The following is a 20,885-nucleotide window of genomic DNA, read 5'->3' as shown; positions in this document are numbered from 1 at the left end:
GTAACTGGATTACAGTTTTCCTTCAGTTTGCTATTTATCACACATTTCTGTATTTTCTGTGAGAAATGGATGTGCTGTATTTTAAGGTTTGTCTGAAGGCCCCTTAAGTTTTGTGCGTTTTTTAATGCAAGGTTTGCACACTGAACACCACCTACTATAGAGATCAGAGATGTTTCCTTGTACAGAACCTAATTGTAAAGTAATCCTAGGTAAGAGGCAGTCCAAGTCATTGTTGAAGTTAATGAAGTAACTAAATATTTACAAGTTAGTCCCCTTACCATGGTAAACACCAAAGACTTGGTATTCTGCAGTTCTGTATTAGTTCCCAATATGTGACAGTTGGATTCTACTGTGTCTTGAGGATTTTGGGGGGATAGCTTTTGCAGAACAATACTCAAATTATTTTAATTAGTTTGACATTTCTGAACTGTGATATAAGGTACATGTTGCACATGCAAAAATTTTGTGTGTAGAGGTGTCAGAAGCTTTTTGCACAAAAATAACCTTTGACTGGAGCCAAGAATTTGAGGGAGAGGCTTCAGATTAATATCACAAGATTAATCATGTACTAAATCAGTAATTTTTTGAATTCTTTGTTTTTACTGGCTGATATTTGGAGTGACTGTGTGCCTCTTCTGGGAGAGTTGGGGTCTGGTTTGGTATTTCTTGTGACACTGTAATACAACAGAATTGGCTGAGGGGGAAAAATAGGCAGGCACAACAGGCAGGGAATAATTTGGAGGCTGCAGTGTAGAAATGTGTAGCTTCAGAACACAAGCAGGGTAATTTACAGGTGTCTTCCCCTTCCCAATATAGTTGAAATTTGGGTTGATGAAGCAAGTTTTTGAGAGGACTGGGAGGGGGAGAACCAAGCAGTGGTTTTAAAGATGTTAGCAAACATGTGGTGTTAATCCTTGTTACTGGAAAGAATGCTTGAAATTATTGACTGGTTGTTGCAAATGCTAGGGTATGTTTCTTGTTGCAAAATAAAAGCCAAATGACACTTTTTGCCGATTTTGTTTCCAAAGAAGAACAGGCCAGTTCTGGTCAATCCTTGCCTTGAGTACTGCTTAATTTTGGTAGTGGCTTCACATATAGCTGAGACTAGTGTTTTGTCACTGCTGCTCTGTTGTATAGCCTGTATGTGGTGTTCCTAAGCTCTTGTTTCTGACTGCATTGTTTTACTAGTCTTACTGGCTTTGTATTTTTCACCTCAAATATGAAGATGAAGTAACTACTGTGAGTAATATAAATCTTCTGCTGTTTCTAACTCTGAAAAGCAAATCGGACTGGCAAACTAGAAAACATTGCAATGTAATGTGTGCTGTGTCTCTTTTTTTTCTCGTTCAATGGCACAAATTCTATTCTACTACTTGCTCAGTCAAATGCTGGGAAGCAATTCTTGGTACAGAACTTGCCTCTGCGTCCATGGTTCTTAATTCCTGCAAAATAACCTATGTGGCATTTATTTTTAAACATAGCAATACGAGCTTTTACTAGGGAGTATTGTTATTATCTAAGTCAAACAGTACAGTATTGTCTTTATAATTGCATAACTGGTGTAAGTGCATCCACTAATTGTAATGTTTAATTGTATAATTTCTTCCTTAATTTTTATGACATCAGGCAAGAGAGAATTAACCCTAAATAATGTCTTGTAATTGTGGTCTAAAGTAACAACTTGTTTTTATGCATGGAAATGCACCACAGATGAGTGGTTATTGTAGCTAGCTGCATTTCAGAAGATACCTTGTGGATAGATGATGACTTGTTGCATGGAGAAATGATAAAATAAAGGCTAGATCTTCTTTTCAGTTACAAATATTTAACCATTAAATATCTCTGTAAAACATGAGCCTAACAGTTCCAAACTGCATTGGGAGTGGGGGAATTCTGTGTGTGTAACATTTGGAAGTAGGTCTAGTTTGTCCCTGTAGTAATTTCAGGCCCTAGTGCTTTTGTAAGAATATAAAAAACTGAATAGAGAATCAGTAGAGAGAGCAAACCTACCTTTTGTGTACTTTGCCTATTCAAGTCTACTGAGGTATGACTTGTACTTGCCCCTGTTCTGACACTAGAACCAAAGTTTTCTGTGATAATGTACTGAACCAGTCTCTTATTCTGAGGTAAATCATGTTCTGATGCTTCAGAAGAATTATTTAATTATGAATAATGATCAATGGATAACAATACTGGCTAATGAAAGCAGTAAGAAGGAAAAACACCCAAAACAACAAAAAAACAAAATAACAAAAAACTTTTAACTCCCCAAGATGTTCCATGATTACTGAAACTGTCAGATCATATTGTCTCTTAAATGATAATGATGGTCTTGAACTCCTCCTCTCACTGAAAGAGCATGTTTCAGACCACTGTCCCAGTACCCTTATTTCATGGGTAGAACAGAAACTAGGGATCCATGTCAGGGTTCTCCAGTGGAGCAGAGTACAGAAACAAGCTGTTCCTGTAGAAAACTTTTGTGTCTTGTTGCTGTTGGCTTAGAATTCTTGTGAAGACACCTTTTGTAATAAAACCGCATTGCATTTTCCATCAGTGGTTATACCCACAGAATTGTGAATGTAACCTGATCTTCTTTGAGGATAAGTTTTCCTTGTGCCAAAATTTCAGTGCATCTCGGGGACCAGGGATTGCCAAAGGCAGATCTTCTCAGTAAAGATTGCAGTAAGGAAGGTATTGAGGACCTCAGCCTCTTCTGTGTTGTCACCTCCTGTTCAGCAGTGGGCCCAAGTTTTACCTAGTCTCCATTTTGCTGCTTTTGTACTGGCACAAGCACTTTTTGTTGTCCTTCATGTCCTTCACCAGATTCTGCTCTAGATAGGCTTAGGGATGGACCTCATCCCTGCATGCTCAGGTAGCATCTCTGTATTGCCTCTGAGTCAGCTGTCCATGCATCTACCTATTGTGTGCCTACTTTTCATGTCAGCTTTGTCAGGAGCATTCTGTTCATCTGTGCAGGTGTCCTGCCACCTTTGCTTGACTTCCTGCTCATGAGGGTGAACCATCCTTAGTGAGGTGATCCTTGAAAATCAACAAGCTCTCTAAGAACTCTCTTCTTTCTAAGACTGTATACCATGAGATTTCCCCAAGCAGGTGCCTGAAGAGGGCAGAGTTTGCTGTCCTGAAGTCCAAGGTCTGATCTGTCTTGTTTCTTCCTTTCAGGGAAAGCAGCTAAGGTTGCACCTGACCTTTGGATTCCAAACTAGTTCTTCCTTGTTTCTAACAGCAGAGTGCCTCCTCTTTTTGAGTCCTTGATCTGTATCTGTTTAGTAATGAAAGATGGTGTTTAAAGTTTACAGTATGTGATAGGAAAAGTACAGTATTTCTCATTGCAGTGAAGGTAAGCAACTTTCATATTAAACTGATCTGCTGTGATGGCCTAAGAAGGTTTGACTTGAAAAACTATCATGCTTGACCTTTGTCCTCAGGTAAATGTGGTGCATAAATGAAATGACAAATAACAGAACTGAGTAAAAATACTGCTGTGGCTAGTTTTACAAGGTTTATACTTGGATATCTTTGTGTATGCAGTTTAAAATGTCTGGGTATGCTGCAACTGTTGTGGTCTCTACAAAGCTAGAGCTGTGACCATTTCCAGTCACTTGGTTAGGACAGTAAACTTTGTCTGCAAATTTCAGACTTGTCTAAATTCTTTAACTGTTCTGAAAAGATACAGTTTATTTCAAGGTGGTCTCAGCTAGCAGTAGACAAAGACCAAAAGCCTTGTTCTGTAATGAATGTAAAAGTAAATGCAGTAGCAGTTCATAAGAGTATTCAGAAGTACTTAATACTCCTTTGGTGTTTATCCAGTAACACATCTTTTTAAAGTAGGTGATGGACAAGATTGCATTTTGTCTTTTCTATTTAATTTAATTTTGTCTTTTCTATTTTGTATTTTCTATTTAACACTGATGGCAGTACCAGAGTATGTGTTCTTTTTGATGTTCATCTTAGGTTTGTGGGAACAGTAAAGTATGATGGTATTAAACTTGAACTGCTTTTTAGTAGCCGAGTCTTTGTATGAACTACAGAGACAAGACTGTCCCTCTTCAAATGCTGAAGAGTGCACAAGAAAATAGCTGTAGAAATTAATTTCTTTAACAGGTATAGTCACAGAAGTGCCCAAATGGCAGTATGAGAGATGGTGGTTATTTCTGTAACCCCTGGATTGATGAGAAGCACTCTGGCCTGTACTGGATAAGACACAAGTGTTGCCTTAGCTAAGTCATTGTGTGATGGCAAACAGTAATGACTGTTCTCTTCTGTCTTTTTTGTGTGTGAGTTTTGTGTGTGTGTGTGTGGTGTTTTTTTTTGTTTTGTTTGTTTTTTTTAAATTCTCATCAGTTAGCTGCTATATAATGTAAGGAGCAGGTGTATCAAAATGGGAAGCTTATTAAAGGCTGAACCAGGAAAATCCCTATCAACTTCCTTGCCCATTCTAGTCTTTCAGTCATTTTCTAGGTATCAGTTCTTCAGCTGCATCAGTCTGAAGATTAATCCTGTCAAGCAGGGAAGCTATTAAAAGCATCATCTGGAACTTCAGTTATTCTAGCTGAGTTGTTTCCTCTGCTGTCTTCAAACCTTTACCTGAGCTTGGAAGAGGTTGCATATTACAACTGTTTTTGAGGACAGAAGCATTAATAAAACTTTCTTATGCAGGGCTTGTTTTGTTTACCTGCACAAATGCTTCATTGGAGGAGCCGAAACAGACTTGAACTAGACTGATAGTCAGTACATGTGACAGCCAGTTAACTTGTAAGCTGTGAGAGTTTCTGGGTGGATTTGATTCCTGGTGACCACAAATTTAATTAGATTTTGAAAAAAATAACTTATGATAAGTGAGTGCATGGACAACAAGTGGTTAAACTTTTAATCTCAAAATAGTAATACGTAATTGAATGCAACAATGATAAGGTTTAGTTGTATGCAAGATGGCATGTTCAGCTTTCCTATTTAAGCCCTATGGAAACCTTGTCACTTGCTACTGTATATTGATGTAGTCATCTAAACTTGCTTAGGAGAGGTTTTTAATACTGAAGTGTGTGATGTACTGAATCTTAAGGACTATCACTACCAAAAAGTGCTACTTCAAGCACCTAGTCAGAAGTTACTGGGAAGGTTACTTTCTTTGGTGTATCTGTTTGCTTTTAAAAATCTTACTTTTTGTAACTTTGCTCAAGATTGATCTCAAAAGTTGTTTTCCGTTTCAGCCTCTAAATGTGTATAGATGTGTCTGAATATCCTTCAGTTAAGTCTTCAAAAGCTGATTTGGTTACAAAAAGGTCACAAAACCACTGAATACTTGGAAGGAAACTCATTCACAAGTGTGAAACCACTTTTGTTAAATTACTGTGTACCTTCTATGAGGTTTTGGGTAAGATAACAAGTAAACTGACTAGCGTTTGTTGGACTACACTAAAAATCACTTTCACAAGCCTTGCTGTCTTTGCAGCTTTTACAGCATAATAGTTGTGCTGTATAACAGAGATAAACAAATGGAGTTTCTCTCGAACTCCAGAGTGGTAGCAGAAAGTTCACTTTTCATTTAGCTTGCCCTGATAGAATGACCAAAAAAAAACCGATTGTGAAGAGCTTGTTAACTGCCAGATTGACTTATCAGTAGCAACTGAAGAAGTGCTGCTTGATTCCGTCACACTTACAAAAAGTTCCCATATTCTAAAGAAAATCAAGGGGTGGGGATTAAAGAAGAGTGGGAACCTCAGAAAGTTTTAGATGGGTTTTAGCTTGACTTCAGCCTTTCTCTGGAAACAAAAAGGTAATAGCATAGCATTTATTTTACTTAAGTTAATGCTGGAGAAAACCTGCCTGCCTTAGCTCTTTGACTAGACTCTGCTGGCACTTGAGCTCAGACTAGCTGAGTGCACCCTACTTTCCATGGAGCAGGAAGGAAAGCAAGGGTCTGTTATATGTGGACTGGATAATATTATGTATTTGTACAGTGCCTGGCACAATGGAGCTTTTAAATGCTAACAAATCCCAGTGGAAAAAAACTTCCCTTGTTTTAAAGAAGTTGAACTTTCTGATGTCTCATTACGATTCGGTGTAAAATTTAAAGATTTTTTTTAAGACAAGTTTGTGGAGGCTTTACTTCTGTACAGTGTTGAACTAACAGTGACTTGCATTATTCCTTTTGTACACAGGAGGTGAAGCCAGACTTTGGCCAGCTTTGCCAGTCAGAGGAACTTGACAAAATAAGATTGTAACCTTCAAGTTGCTTGCTTACACTGCTTAATTTTCCCCCTTTGTTTCAGCTGAGAATAGCAGTAGCTTTGTTTTACAGAGCTAAACTGAGAAAGCCTGTCCATCCCATCAGGCATGTTCAGATGCTACTGTCTACAGAAAAGGGCCAAAAATATCCGTCAGTACAAGGAAAGTTCCCACAGGTGTAATTATTATGTGAACTAAGCTTTCCAGTAGCCACTGCAAGAGTAAGAATAGTGCTTTCCTAATGCTTTAACGGGGTGAACAAAGAAAAGTAGAATGTAATGTACATTAATGTTAGTCCAAAGCACTGTTTTAGAAGTAGGCTGGCTCTGGCACTGTTTTGGGTGGAAATAGGTTTTAGTGGCTGAATGAAGACTATAAAAGCTAAGATTAAAGATAGTGTGGAAGACATGAATTGTTCTGAGTAAGAATTTTTACCTCTGAATTTCCTCTACACACCTAATTTCTCAAAGGAACCACTGACAACTAGGAGTTGGGTTATACCACTCTTATTCGTTATGTCATCCTGTAGTAGAAGATTTTGACTACATGAGTAACATCTGCTGCTATAGTATAATTTATTTGCCTTTACCATTTAATGTCTTCAAAGAAAAATTTTCCTTTTCAGTGCAAGTCAAGAAATAAATAGCAAATGCTGTTGAAAGTAGTTGTCTTTAAAGCTTTTTTGGATGTGAAAAGTAGTTATTTGACCACATATAAGTTTAAGTTTTATTGACAGCTAATTTTAAAAGCAGAGTAAGTCTTCACGTAATGCAGAACAAATGCCATATCAGACATTTCTTTCTTTGACTTTTTTTTAATATCCTCTATCAGTTATTCCTGAGTGGCTGCTGTGTAATAGTTTGCAAATTCTTTGTGATGTGGGGGTCTTCTACACGTTGAATTCCTTGCAGAGCTGGTGTAAATGATCACAAGCACTGAGGCAAAATCAAGCCAGAAAATAATCACGTAATATCACATTTCTGACACACTTAAGTTTTTAATGATGCTGTACATGATCACTGTCCCTTGGAAAACAACCCACTATTTCTATTCCTAATTTTATTTAATATAACTAGATATTGTAGCTAATTAAAGCATCATATTTAATGTGTGAGCAACGATTTAGACCATGAAGTTATTGTGCACTTGAATTAACTGTTATTCAAGTAAAATGAGAGTTTTATGACAGATTCGTTGTCTGATATGCTACAAAAGGTGGATAATCACTATGAAATGCCATTGTTAATACACATCTTGCTGGTGAAGTTTACTGTGGGTGGGCTTATGCCAAAAGGTGACTACTACAAGGTTCTGTTGCTTCAACCATATATTATTGAACACGTGAAGATATTTTTAATATAATATTCAAAACTCAGCCAAAAATATTACTTTATTAAATAAAGCTAATTTTAGATGTGTGGATTAAAAAAAGGCAATGAGGGACAGAACTCTGTCTAGTTCCCGCATTTGCAGGTTGACTTAAGTACATAGATTAAAGTAGTATCTCTTATGTATTCCTTCTCTGACTCAGTACATTGTTTAGCACTAAGCCATCTAGTTTTTGTAACCCACCAAAGTAATTGAAATAGATAGCCCCCAATGGGCTGCAGATAAGTATGACAGCACTTATGACAGATGAGAAAAGGTTCAGTAACTTGGAACAGTGTCATGGGAAGAGGTGGGTGGAGTTATAAGAGTTTCAGAATTGGTTAGATTGAAGGGTGGTCTCATGACAGTGTTTTTTTCAAAATAGTTACATTTAGAACATGTTAAAAAGCAGTGTCATGTAAATGACAAAGTGGTGAGTGTTCTTCCATTTATCTACTGATAAATGCATCGTCCTTATCAGGTGCTAAAAGCAAGTTTTTATTCTGGTTTGTTATGTCTTAAAATAAATGATGATTTGTATTCTTCTTCCCCCTGTTATCAGAGGTCTTCAAAGCTGCTTTTTCTTTCTCATGCTTATAAATTTTGCCTTCCTGCAGGCAACTGTTACTGACTTGAAGTTCAAAATTTGTTACTCTGGAACCACTGATAACTCAAGGAGGGAGCTCATAATGGAAGCAGTGATGACCTTTCTTTCTGTGGAAGATGGAAAATCAGTGTTGAACAGTCTGGTGTTCAGAAGTCAGTACAAGTTTGCATATATCAAATAGAAGACCCTAATATTCAGTGTCTGGTAGCCAGTCTACATTTTCAGTTGCACAATATTCAAATGCTTCATGTACTTAACAATACCTGTCAAATTAACAGTGTTTTAAAAGACTAAAATGACTTCTAAGTAACAATAGATTTTTTAATTAATTAAATATCAAAGTGGAATTAAGGCATTTGTAGTGGACATCTGCCTTGCACCTGATCTAGTCAGACCTCTGAGAAACTTGAGAGGAAGAAACTTCTACTGTTCTGCATGTGAAACTTACTCAGGAATTAACAGAGAATACATATCAAGTTGGCTTTTTTTTTTCAGCTCATCGAGTATTTTCTGTGCTAACACACAGATAAGTGAAATACCTCCAAATTAGTTTGTTCTGATGAAGGAAAAAAACAGCCTGGGAAGAAAAATCTGTTACCTATGTGAAGCTACAACTTGAGTTGTTTTAGAGACTCTGCAATACAATATTTATTTATATTAGAAAAACAGTTTTTCACAAGCCACTCTGCTGTATCTGGGTAGAACTCTTTCTTCCACTTTATATTATCTACAAGCTTCCTATGGTGAGGCTTTTTATTACTCTTACTAATAAACCCCTTAATCTTAAGTAAACTTTCTAGATGCTTTACCTGACTGAACACTTGGAAGGCTGGGGGGACAGCATGCAAGCCAGTTATTGGGCGGGGGGGTGTGGTGGGGGTTCCTCATCCACCTCTTCAACATGCAGGTATTAGCAGATTGTCAAAGGTGATGTAAACCTGCCAGCACCGTCATGGTGTTTGGTGGTTGCTTGCTTTTCAGACAAGAATCTGAATAAGGAGAGAATTTAACTCCATGATATAACATCTTTTAGTACAGTACTAATCTGTGTATACATCTGCAAGCAGGATTTATGTTAGGAGGTGTTCTGAAACTGGGTAGTGATTCACAGGTCTGGGGACATGGAAATGAAATGGGAGAGCTGCTTGGTGTGAGGCACTTACCTTAGTCTTCCTAGTAAAGCAAAAGTAGCTAGTTGCAGCTGTAAATCTCATTTGTAGAGGACAATTGCTGTATCCTATTTTTCCACTTGAATTTTATATACGCTCAAAGGTTGGAGCTGACTTATGTTATTTGACTGAAGTGGAGTTATAATGTCTCAAAGTAGTTTCAATGTGGAAGTACTGGTTTAGAAGAAGAAATTCTTATAATAAAAGAACTAATTTCCAAATTATAATAGTTCTGTAAAAGGTCTCACGTAATCAGTATGTGCTTTTCTTTAAGTTGTGCATCCTGTAGTTAGCTAAACCATTCAAGCCTCAACTCTGTACTAGTAATAGACTTAGCAGACAATAGCAGCATGAATAAAAGCCTTTTGGTACCCCAGTGATGTCACTTCCTGGTTTCCATATGGTTCGTGTTTCAGAGTTATGTATTTTACTTGGACAGCAGGATTTCCTTCACCTCAAGCCAACTGAATTTGTCTTAATCTCCACTGTAGACAGGTAGGTCAGTTTGCTATTAGGGACCAGATGGCTGGAGTGTTTTAATTTACTTATTGCCAGATGACTTTGAAATTGTACCTTGCTATGCCTGGAATGCAGTCTCCAACGTAATCATGAGAAAACCAGGATCCAGCGTGACAGCTTCCATATTAACTGAAAGGCAAAGCAGATAGGCTCTGATTCAGCAGTTTCTTTAGGCTCATCCCTGGCTCAAAGCAACGGTGATCCTGTTGACTGATGTCACTGGTAGTATATGAATGTTGTTTGTCGTAAATTTGCAGCTGAATTATCTTCCTGCTTCTAGTTTATTTGAGCTTATTTTTCAGTCTCTAATTGCATTGGCCTATTCCCCTACAGATAAATAGAAAATCTTCAAGCTTCTTAAAGCTGTGTTAAACTTGCTGGTGGCAAGATGGGAGTAGAATGATGAAATTGGAAATTTGCTTTGTTAGATGCTTCCAGGGGAACATTTGAAGGATGAAGATAGTTTTGTGGTTTTATTAAAAAAAAATTGTATTATTGTACCTTGTTATAACTAACTCTTTTCAGATTTATTGGATAAAAAGGATTAGATTTTGAGGACTAACCCATAAGCCTGTTCTCTAAAAGCACTTCAACACTACTTATATCTTCTGTTCATGGTTTGCTTAAAATTCTGTCTTTACTGGAAGATGTTTGTCATCTGGTAGCTTTTGAGTAACTTGTAAAATTAAGGTGTGACCAATAAATTTCATCATGTACCTCAAAGCTGTTTGACTTGCATCTGGAAAAGCTTTATGATTTGCTGCTGTGTCAGGATATATGCATTTCTGTTTTGCTAATGTTTACCACATCAACTGTAGCAGCTAAGAGTCAGGGCATGATAAACCAATATTCACTCTAGCAGCTATTTTTCAAGAAACAGTTGAGTGAAATAGCTTGAAACACCAACAACTGAATCTGCTTGATGCTGTAAATAAAAACAGAACAAAGGTTGCAATCAAAGAACTGTGACTGACAACAATGAAAGTAAACCACTAAGCCTTGTTTGCTTCTGTTTTGTTGGCAGAACTCCTTACTAAAACCCTTCTGTGTAATTTGGCTCCAATTACTGGTTTCACAAAGGGAAAACTGAACAACTGTGAAGTAGTTATTGAGCTCTTGCCACTTGTGAACACACTCAGACAAACTGTCTCTGAACTCAGTCTGAGATAAAGGACCTGTCCTTCAATGAACAAGCCTTGTGGGGAGGGTGAACTCTGGTGAAAGGTACAGTGTCCAAAACTGGATACCATTAACTTCAGTTGTCATTTTCCTTATATTATCATGTGTGAGTGAGGCCCTCTCAGTCTGTCACCTGGATTCAGAATGCTTTCACAAAGATCTAATTCTCTACGCCTATGTTGTATTTTTCAGTCTGAACTGAACTGTACATCTATGCCAGTAAGGAGTAGGTGTAAACTTTGTGTAGCTTTGGCTTGCTTCTAGTTCTGCTTGATGGATTGTTCATAGTCTTGAAATCCAAGCCAGATTTACTTCCTTGAAATGTGGGGTCAGGGGAAAGCATTGGCCAACTCTGTTTTGAGATGGATTCTAGACATGGATAAGCAGTGTAGAAACTGTTGTCATTGTAGAGTTATAGAAAATATTTAAGTTTATTTTTTTAGGACAGACATCTAAAGAAATTGAGAAAGAAGTTGCAGAGAACTTCATGGAACTGCACTGATGTACAACAAATTTCTGATGTGAAATTTCACACTCTCATTGTCGTGCCACTCTTCTTCCTGGAAGCTTGAAAACATTGAAGAATGCATAAACCAGCAACTGAATTTTAATGTGAGATGGCTTATGGTCAAGTTGCTTTTATAGCATACAGACTAGTTCATTCTGAGTGGTACTTTGTTGAGCAAAACTCATACTGTACATTATTCCTTGGTAGAAACCTGGGGCTCTGCATATTACAGCCAGGGCTGTATATGTTCACTAGATGATGATATAGGAATATTCTTAATTTCCTTGCTAAAATGACAGATGTTTTAAATTAACTTTTGGAACATTGCAGGAACTAATTTTTCTAAGGTCTCCCTTTTTAACTGGGGAAGTAATATAAGCTGCAAGGAAAATTTCACTTCCAGCATTTGGCAAATCGTCAAATTGGTATTGTCAATATAGGCATTCAGAAGAATCTTTGTTTAAAAAGGAAAACAAACAAACACAACCCACCAAAAAAACCCAAACCCAATCCCCAAACAATAAACTTTGGACTCTCAAATATTTGTGTGTTTTATTCTCTGTGATAAATGCAGTCTGTACTTTCGAACTTCTTGAAGTTAAGTGAACTAGATGTTACTGGGTGCTTGTGGTGTCTTTGTTTAAACAAGCTCTTAAAGAATTACAGAAGCTGAAACTGTATTTTCCCTTCTCACTGAACAGCTATATGCAGCAGGCTAAGAGGATGGGAAAGGGACATTGTGGGGTGCTTATGTCTTGTCTTTCCTGCAGTAGAAGCAGATGTGGCAAAAAAAAAAGTAAAGCTGTTTTTATAAAGAAAAACCTCAGCCTGATCAGAAAGTTTTCCTCTTGCTTTTCCATGGAGAAAATACTCATGAGCAGGAAGCTCAACACATACTGATGTTCTACTGATCAGATAAGAGTAGGTGAGACCTACAAGCAAGGTTGAAAGCTGAAAGCAGCAGGAAATCTGAATCTCTTCCTGGTTCTTCTAGCTGCATTCCTAGAAGGCTTTTAAGTGGCCACATGTGCCCTCTGATTTGTGCATGCCCCATTTCCTTTAAATTTCTAGACTCCTCAGCCTCTTGTTCACTGTTGTTAAGTAGCAGGGAGCAAGCAAGGAAGTAGCTTATTCTGTATCTTGATTCACCTGATTTGCCTCTAATGTCCCAAAGAATATGGAAATGAATATGGATGGGTAGAAGTTGTAACTATGAAACAGTCTTGGTAAATTTTGCTTGAGAGCTTCCCTGGCTCTGGGCAGGTGTGGTGTTCAAGAAGTTGTGGGATCTCTTCACTATGTTAACCAGTGGGGTTTCTTTGGAACCATGAGTAGCAGCCACTTCAGTATTACTTAAAGCAGAAGCTTCTATTCCGTGGAAATGGTTGTTTCCCAGTTAGTTAGGGAAAAATTACCTTAGGAAGTAAGAATATCTGAAACCCGAGTAAGAATCCTGTGTTTGGTTGTGTGCTGTGTGTTTTTTCTTTTTTTTTCTTCCCCACATGTATACCATTGGATAGAAATGAAATACAGGTTTCCCAGATAATTGTTTCGTATTGGCATGAAGCTTGACAAACCTTCTGGCTGAAATGGGGAATATGTAGGTATTACATCTTATGGAAAACAAAACAACTTAATTTCCTTGGTATTGAACTAAAGAGAAGGGAGAGCTGAGTGAATTTCTACCTTGTGTTACAGTGCAGTGTGTCTGAAAATTGCTTAGCCTGTGTAAAATTAAGTCTGAAGGAACCAGATCTTATTAAACATAAATAAATAATAAAAAAAATCCCCCTGAGTACAAAGCTAAAAAGGAAAAGCCACAAAACTCTTTGGGAGATGTGTATTTTGTGGCTTCACATTTTGAGACTTTGCCTATTGAACGGTGTGCAGAGTGCATTTGTTTTCTACATTCCGTCTCTATACTTTGGCTACAAATGCAGAGAGCATCTTCTGAAAAGGTTAATAGCTATCTAAATATGAAATGCTTTCCTTTGAGCCACAAGGTTTTATGTTTAAATAGATTCAGTGAGTATATGCTGTATTAGTGCTTAAAATATGGTAAAAATTCATTTCTTCTGGAAAGGTAGAGGACCTTTATAGTTGAGACCTCATGGAAACTGCCTGAAATCTTGTATTCTGCCCATGTGCTGTATAGTGCTGAGGATATTGGAGGAATGTGTATTTCTGCTTTGTGGTAGACATGGAAAAGAAATGGTTTTGGAGTTTAGGACAAAGTCTGTTTCAGGAAAGTTTTGAGGTTAAAACTCCCCGCAAAAAATGAAAATGGGAATTGACTCATATCCTATAGGTTACTTTGATTGGAAGACCAAAGATCACAGCTAGGCATAGCAGAAAACATCTTTGTATATGTGTGTATGTATCAATATATAAAGTGCCTATATAGCGCGTGTGTGTATATATATATATCTGTCTGTAACTAGTTGATAATGCTTGTTTTAGTAGTGACCTTAGATATATCCTCTTACAGAAGAGACTTCTGCTTTCCAGACTGAAAGAACTGCTTTTGTATGGTCTAATAAAACTAGAGGTAACTTACATCAAGCATTGAGTGTGTTGTAACTTGAGCAGAAGTTGCTTCTTGGTTGCTCCTGACTATTCAGTATAAAACAGCAATAATGATTGTTAGAATGAACTTCAGATTGAACTCCCCCACCACCCCCATAGTAAGCTTTATTTTTCATGTGTTCTTTAGAAACTCTGTATCCTCAGAAGTACTTTTTAAAAAAAATAAACTGAACTATATGCAGATTGGTATAGCTACAAGAGAAATAAATCTTGCCGGCAATGGGATTTCCTCCTAGTGGTTCTCTGGAAAGACAGTATTACTCTTTATTTTTCACCTGGTCACAGCCTTCTGTCTGAATGATGTATAATTCAAAGTTCATGCAAATTACCCCTTTTCTGTGTCTTTATAATGCATGTGCACATACAAACATGTGGGAAGTATTAAAAAACAACAACAAACTGTATTTCATGAGTGCAATGAAAATAATTCGAGCAAAGCAGGCATAGTCTTTTGTGGATCATGTAACCCTGTCCCAAGAAACAGGGCATGAGATATATGTATAACTGTGGTCCTGTGAAGCTTAGGAGTCCAAGCAACACTGCAGTGCTGAGTGCTGGGGGGGAGCATGGCTGTTAGTGAGCCTACAATAACCCAAAGAGACAGAAGTCTGTCGTAAAATTGAAGACCTTTAACCTCCTCTCTGCTCTTCCCTTCATTACTTATAAATCTCTGTGTGACTACTTTTGAGTGTAGTACTAATAAATTAAAAAAAAAAAAAAAAAAAATCAAATGTAGGGTAGGTAGACCTAGTGTTTGAACCAAATAAAACGCTAGGGCCAATGTACTTCCGTACAGCCCCTCTGAAAACGACCAGACTAGGGAGACAGAGTTTTTGGCAAGTGCCATAAATTTGCAAGGAGATGGTGCTTCTGGAAGGCTGTAGAGCCTTAGAATTGGCAAGTGCTATGCATACTGGCACTGTGCAAATTCTGTCAAAAACCAGCAAATCTTTAAACACCAGCTGATCAGGGATTTTCAGGGCTATCTTGTCTAGTTTGAACAGGCCTGGCAGCTCTTAACATAAACTAGTGCCTGATTTAAAGACCTTCTGCTTTGTGATGCCTTCCTGAATAGCTTATTCAGCTGGAAAATACAGTGAACAAAGGAGCTGGAAATATTTTGTCAAGTTGGTGATCTCACAGTCCAGAGAGCCAGCCACCAATTATAAAGACTTCTATTGTATAACACAAGAGCTAGTGTATAGAAAATTCCAGATCTTACTCTCTTTTTTTATTAGCTTCTGCATAATTGTTTTTGCCTAAAAGATGGTGTGAATGTAGGATGTATTTTCAGTAATTAACTACATTTTCCTAATAGACTAGGTTGAATGGCAAAATGGGGTAATTTTTTTTTTTTTTTAATAACTTGATTTCTGCCTTATGGGGATTGGGAGGGGTGGAAGCCTACAGAGTTCACAGTGATTAAGTTTTTACAACTCAGTCTAGCAAACAAATAATATTGTTTCTATGGAAAGTGGGAAGATAGAAAAGTACCTCTTCCAGTTAATTTAGTAGAGATGTTGGCAGGAAACAACATATGGTTTCCAAAGCATTAGACTAACCACAGTATATATAGTGGTTTCAAAAATAGTCACAGCAAACCTACTGAAATGAGTTATCATTAGTACAATTTTTTTCGTTGCTACTTCAATATTTGTTTTAATCTAGGATTTACAGTGAAATTCTGAATCTGAAGTATGACTTTTTTCTCCTGCAGGTTGGAAAAGAGACTGTGCAGACAACAGAAGACCAGATCTTGAAAAGGGATATGCCACCAGCATTTATCAAGTAAACTCATTTTATTGTAAATCTTCTATTGTAGGTACAGGAAACCTATTCCAATGATATATCATTGTTACTCATTTCTGCTGTACAGATTAGAAAATACTCTTATGTTTGAATAGTTCTTTGGGGTCTTGAGGCTGACCCTCATCAGGATCCACCTTTCTGTGAACAGTGACTTTTCCTGATACGTTATATATATATAGGTATGCATCAAGGGTATTTCTTCCTTTAAAAATAATAAAAATCAGAATAACAATGGTACTTACCTATGTACTGTTGTAGTTTTGCCTAACAGTGTCAGAGATAACATGTTCTTAATCTTTTCTATTAATTTGGTTGGTGGAAAAGTGTGAATTTGTTAGTATAGGCGGCTGATGCATGATATAACTGCCTGAAAATCTAAGACATTTGAAGAGCAGTGACTGACACTCTTAATTCCATGGCTCAGTGTCAAGGGCAACTGACGTTTTCCTGTTGCCTTAAGTCTTAAAAATCCTATGTCACTTCTTGTGGAATTGCCAAGCTTCTTACTGCCAGCTGACAAACCTTCACTGAAGTGACTTTGCCCTACAACTTGCTGAGTGTAGTGACTGCTCTGTTACTGTTGTCCAATGTGCACAAAGTGCCTGAATATTTTACTGTATTCCCAAACACAAAACAGGCCAATAGTCAAAATATAAAGCATTGCGGCAACTAAGAAAATACTAAAATGGAGAACAGATATTATGTCTAAAGAGAACTTTTTTTAGGCAGTGAAAAAGGATTTAGTATATTGCATTGTAGGTTGACAAAACAAATTATGAAAAAGATGCCTAGGACCAGGTGGCATTAGTATAGAAGTCCAAGAATGAAATAGCTGAATTGTTAGCGAAGTACAGTGTCTCACTTGAGACCAGCTGGTATAGCAATCAAGGTGAATGCAACTCCCTCTGAAATTTTCTAGGGGAACCTGGGGAAGAGGAAGTCTATAGGTCTGACGTACCTTTGGAGCAAATTATTAGAAATTCTATACTAGAGAATTAACAGATTCCAAATATGTATTAATTGCTTTAGGTGAATTGACAGTGTTTCTGTGGAGGGAAATCTTGCCTGACAAATCTGTTGATGTTCTTAGAAGTATCAAACACGGATAAGGGCAATCCAGGTGATACAGTATACACCAATTTCTAAACTTTTTGGCGAACTCTGAAGGCTTTTAAGAAAATGAAGTAGCCACAGGGTAGTAAGAAAAGTTCTTGTATGGAAAAGAGAAAATTGAAAGGAAAGGTTACATGGTTAACCCTGACAATGCTTGGAGGCAATCAGCATGGCTCCAGAGATCTCTGCTGGGGTTGTGCTTTTGACCATGTTCACAAATGCCCTGGAAATCAGGATTAGCTGTGAGTGGAAAGTACTTGCCAGTGACCTGAAGTCTTACACAGGGTAGTGAGATTAGTGGATGACTCTGAGAAATTACAGTGGGACCTTATTAAACTGACTTAAGTGTGGATGAAATTATTGTGAAAGATGTGGAATGATGCACACAGGGGAGAGCAGCAGGTCTAGCTTCAGATAGGATGATTGACTCTGAACTGACCATTACCGACAGTGATCAGCGTCTCGGAGCTGTGATGCATTGCTGAGAGCATCCATTATGTTTTTAGTAGTGGTCAAAAAGTAAATAAAATGTTAGGTTTATCAGCAAGGGATGAGAGACCAAAATGTCACTGTTTATTTTTCTCCCCTACCTTGAACACTACATGCGCTTGTGATCCCTGAGTTTTAGGCTGCAGTAGAACTGGAAAAAGCCCATAGAATCAGGGTATGGAATTGCTTTTGTATAAGGCAGACCTAAGTGGGCTGGAACTCTTCAGCCTGGGAAAGGTGATGGAAGGGATTGGGGCCCTGACAAAGGTCTAAGGAAGTACAAGTTACGTGTTGAAGGTGAAAACTTGCGCTTCTTTCTGTGCAGGAACTAGATGGGGTCATTGCTTTAAGCTCTAGGTTTATAAACCAACAGTAGGGAGAGTGTCTTCATATAGCAAGTTATGTACCATTAAACTTCTTTGTATAGGTTTGGAGCTTAATAGGTAAGTACTTAGAGGAATCCATTGTGGATTATCAAATAAACAAACTGCAGGAAATCCAGAGAACTGAAAATAATTGAAGGATGGGATAGCACCCAGAAAGAAGTATGATAAATGCTTATCCTGTTTCTAACCTTCCTTAGGCATCTGCTTGCAGCTACTTTTGGAGACAGGATACTGGCCTAAATGGGCCTTTGATACAATTTACTACAGTATTTATTATGCTGTGTGTCATATTGTTCAGGTATAGAGGTCTTGGGGGCTGTGTGTGTGTTTGTGGTTTTTTTTTTGTTTTTCTCTCTTGTTTATCATCTTTCTTTAGGTATTGAAATGAGACCAACATTTTTCTTCCTTCTTGATCAGTTGTATTCAAACATGTAATTTTGATTGTGCTCATCTTCTAGGATGTGTAGAGTTCTTAGTTAATTTCTAGCTTCTTGTTCACCTAGACAAGTAAGGGATTAAAGAAAGAAGATTTTCTTAATTGCTGTACTCCAACCAGTCTTTGATCAACACTTAGCAGATTATGGAGACTTAAATAGTTAAATTACTGTAGAAATGTGATACAAGCACTACTGAATAGTACCACTTTATGCTGGGTGCAAGAACTTTTTCTGCAGCAAATCACGACTGCTTGAATTGTGATATAATGAAAAATAGGAAACAAAGCTCTGTCACAGTAATGAAGCCTGCTTCACATAGTACTTGCTTACTCTCCTAAATGTAGTAACATGAGTTAGGAATGTTCAGTGGCCTTTATGAATGATAATCTGTTGCATTTGTTTTTTTGTTAATCTGGAGTTTATATCAAAATGAACCTGTTCCTTGTTAACCCTGTGGAGTGTGTTGTCACTGATATCTGTGTTGAAGGGACAAGGGACAGTCACAGGTGAGCTGCCAAGGGAGTCTTACCTGTTCCTGCATGAAAGGCAGGATTTGGATGCAGGATGTGAAATAGATGAGGGTTGGGTTTTTTTCTCTCTTTAGAGGAGGGGTTTTTGAAGTGTTAGTTGAGAAATTGACATTCCTCTTCAAGGGAGTGCTTCAGCAGAACTTGTACTGACTGGCACATGGAAGATGGGGAAAGGAGCAGTGGGCATGTGCTAGCACTGCGTTCCCTTTCCATATTTTCTCCATTCAGAAGGACCACCAGTCTGGAGGGAACCACTCTTGGAGGATGAAGGAGAAGATCTGTTTATTCTGTTCAAAGATTTGGGTTTTAGCTTGTGTGAAACTGATACCGAGGGTTTATAATGAATATATATGATGGTAATCTGTCAAGTTTTTCAGTAGGAGAGTGATTGTGCAACCAAATAATTCGGCTGCTGAAAAACTATCATGCATTTTTTTGCTTGCTACTGACATAAACCACACTGGAACTATTGACCTAGAGTTAAAAAATGCTCTGTTCTTTATCTTGATTGTCTTAATCACCAGGGAGTATGACTAATGCGTATAATTTACATCAGATGCTTTGCAATGTGTTCATATTACTTGTTTTACTTGTCTTGTGAAGAATGAAAAAGCTGTAATCTCTAGGCAAAGAATAGAGTAACACCTGACTTATTTATACTGAAAATAAAATGTCTGTGTTTAACTTGCACATGCAAAGTCACTTAACAAATCAAGCAGTAATGCTATCCTACATTAACATTACTTTGCTAGTCAAGCTGGAGCTGCATTGCTGGTAACTGTGTTAACAAAATAATGGTAATGTAAAACACTTGCATTTTAATTTTTATTTCTAGAACTCCAAGTAATCTAACTGGAGTGAGGCAACTCACTGTGACTTAAGTGATTAGAAATTGAGCTGAGCATTATTCAAGAGTCAAAGGCATTGCCTGGCATTTTTGAGCAGACAACTCTGGGAAAAAAAGTGGAGTTCAATCCTAAAAACTAAGATGGTAGTTTAGCATAAGGTAACGTTTTTCCTCACATTTCATAAAGAAGACACTAAGAGCAACGAAGCGGATTGACTACCAGAAACAGTGTGGTTGGAAATATCATGACCTATGTCTTCACAAAGAATGTGGCTGATGTTAACATGGCTTTACTGTAATTATGCCTCAAAAATGAGCATACTCTTTTTATAAAGCAGCTTTTTTTTAGGTTGCAATATAATACAAGGATTAGAAAATTCACCATAGCAATGAGCTTCTATTGAAAACTTTTGAATGTGTTTAGTTCTTGTGATACAACAAACAGTTCATTGCACTGAATATTTTGTGTGTTTTTAAAATTTTATTTTATTTTTTATTTTTATATTTTAATTATTATTAGAGTAATTGAATTACTCGTTTCCCCAAATTCTAATATTTTGTTTCTAAGCATCTATGCTTTGCAGGGGATGGCGGGTGTCTGTTTTTTAAACACCACTTTGCTTTTTTGTACCTAGCGCACAGTTTTGGAGTCTTTCAAATGTGTTGGGAAGTTTATATAAAATAAACATTGTACAAGTAAAATACCAGTTTACCTTTCAGCGGTTGAACTCTAAAAACTGTAAATAACTTTCAATCTTTAGAAACTTTATTTTTGTTAATCATGGTGAATTCTGGGGTAATACATGTTCACATTAATTTATTTCTTTACAAATGAAAAAGCCAGCCTTGAGATAATGATTTTTGTATTAAACAGATGACCATGAAATTGAACTGTAGGAAATTTAAGTATTCCTGAGCCTATAGCTCTGAGATGGCTGAATAGGTGATTTGTTTAATTCCTTTCTTGGCAGAGTTGAAAAGAATAAATTTGAGAAGCAAGTGCGGAAATCTAATTTAGTGAAGTCAATTGACTTCAATAACACAACTAAGTACATTGCATAGTAATGAGCAGACCATTCCCACTTTCTGCCT

General features: G+C 37.3%; 1 protein-coding gene across 3 annotated transcripts in view; it reads left to right on the top strand.

Annotated features, from left to right (window-relative positions):
• The window catches only part of VCL (vinculin), a 57,829-nt gene that overhangs the window by 2,992 nt on the left and 33,952 nt on the right, over positions 1-20,885 (top strand). For all 3 annotated transcript variants that reach the window (XM_082053031.1, XM_082053032.1, XM_082053030.1), the window contains exon 2: positions 15,900-15,970. In XM_082053031.1, the coding sequence (XP_081909157.1) occupies positions 15,900-15,970 (71 nt within the window). The remainder of the gene's footprint in view (positions 1-15,899; positions 15,971-20,885) is intronic.

This window comes from Streptopelia decaocto (assembly GCF_964273445.1).
Source record: "Streptopelia decaocto genome assembly, chromosome: 5".
NCBI lineage: Eukaryota > Metazoa > Chordata > Aves > Columbiformes > Columbidae > Streptopelia > Streptopelia decaocto.
The sequence above is the reverse complement of the archived record's forward strand: the minus strand, read 5'-3'. Positions and strand labels throughout refer to the sequence as shown.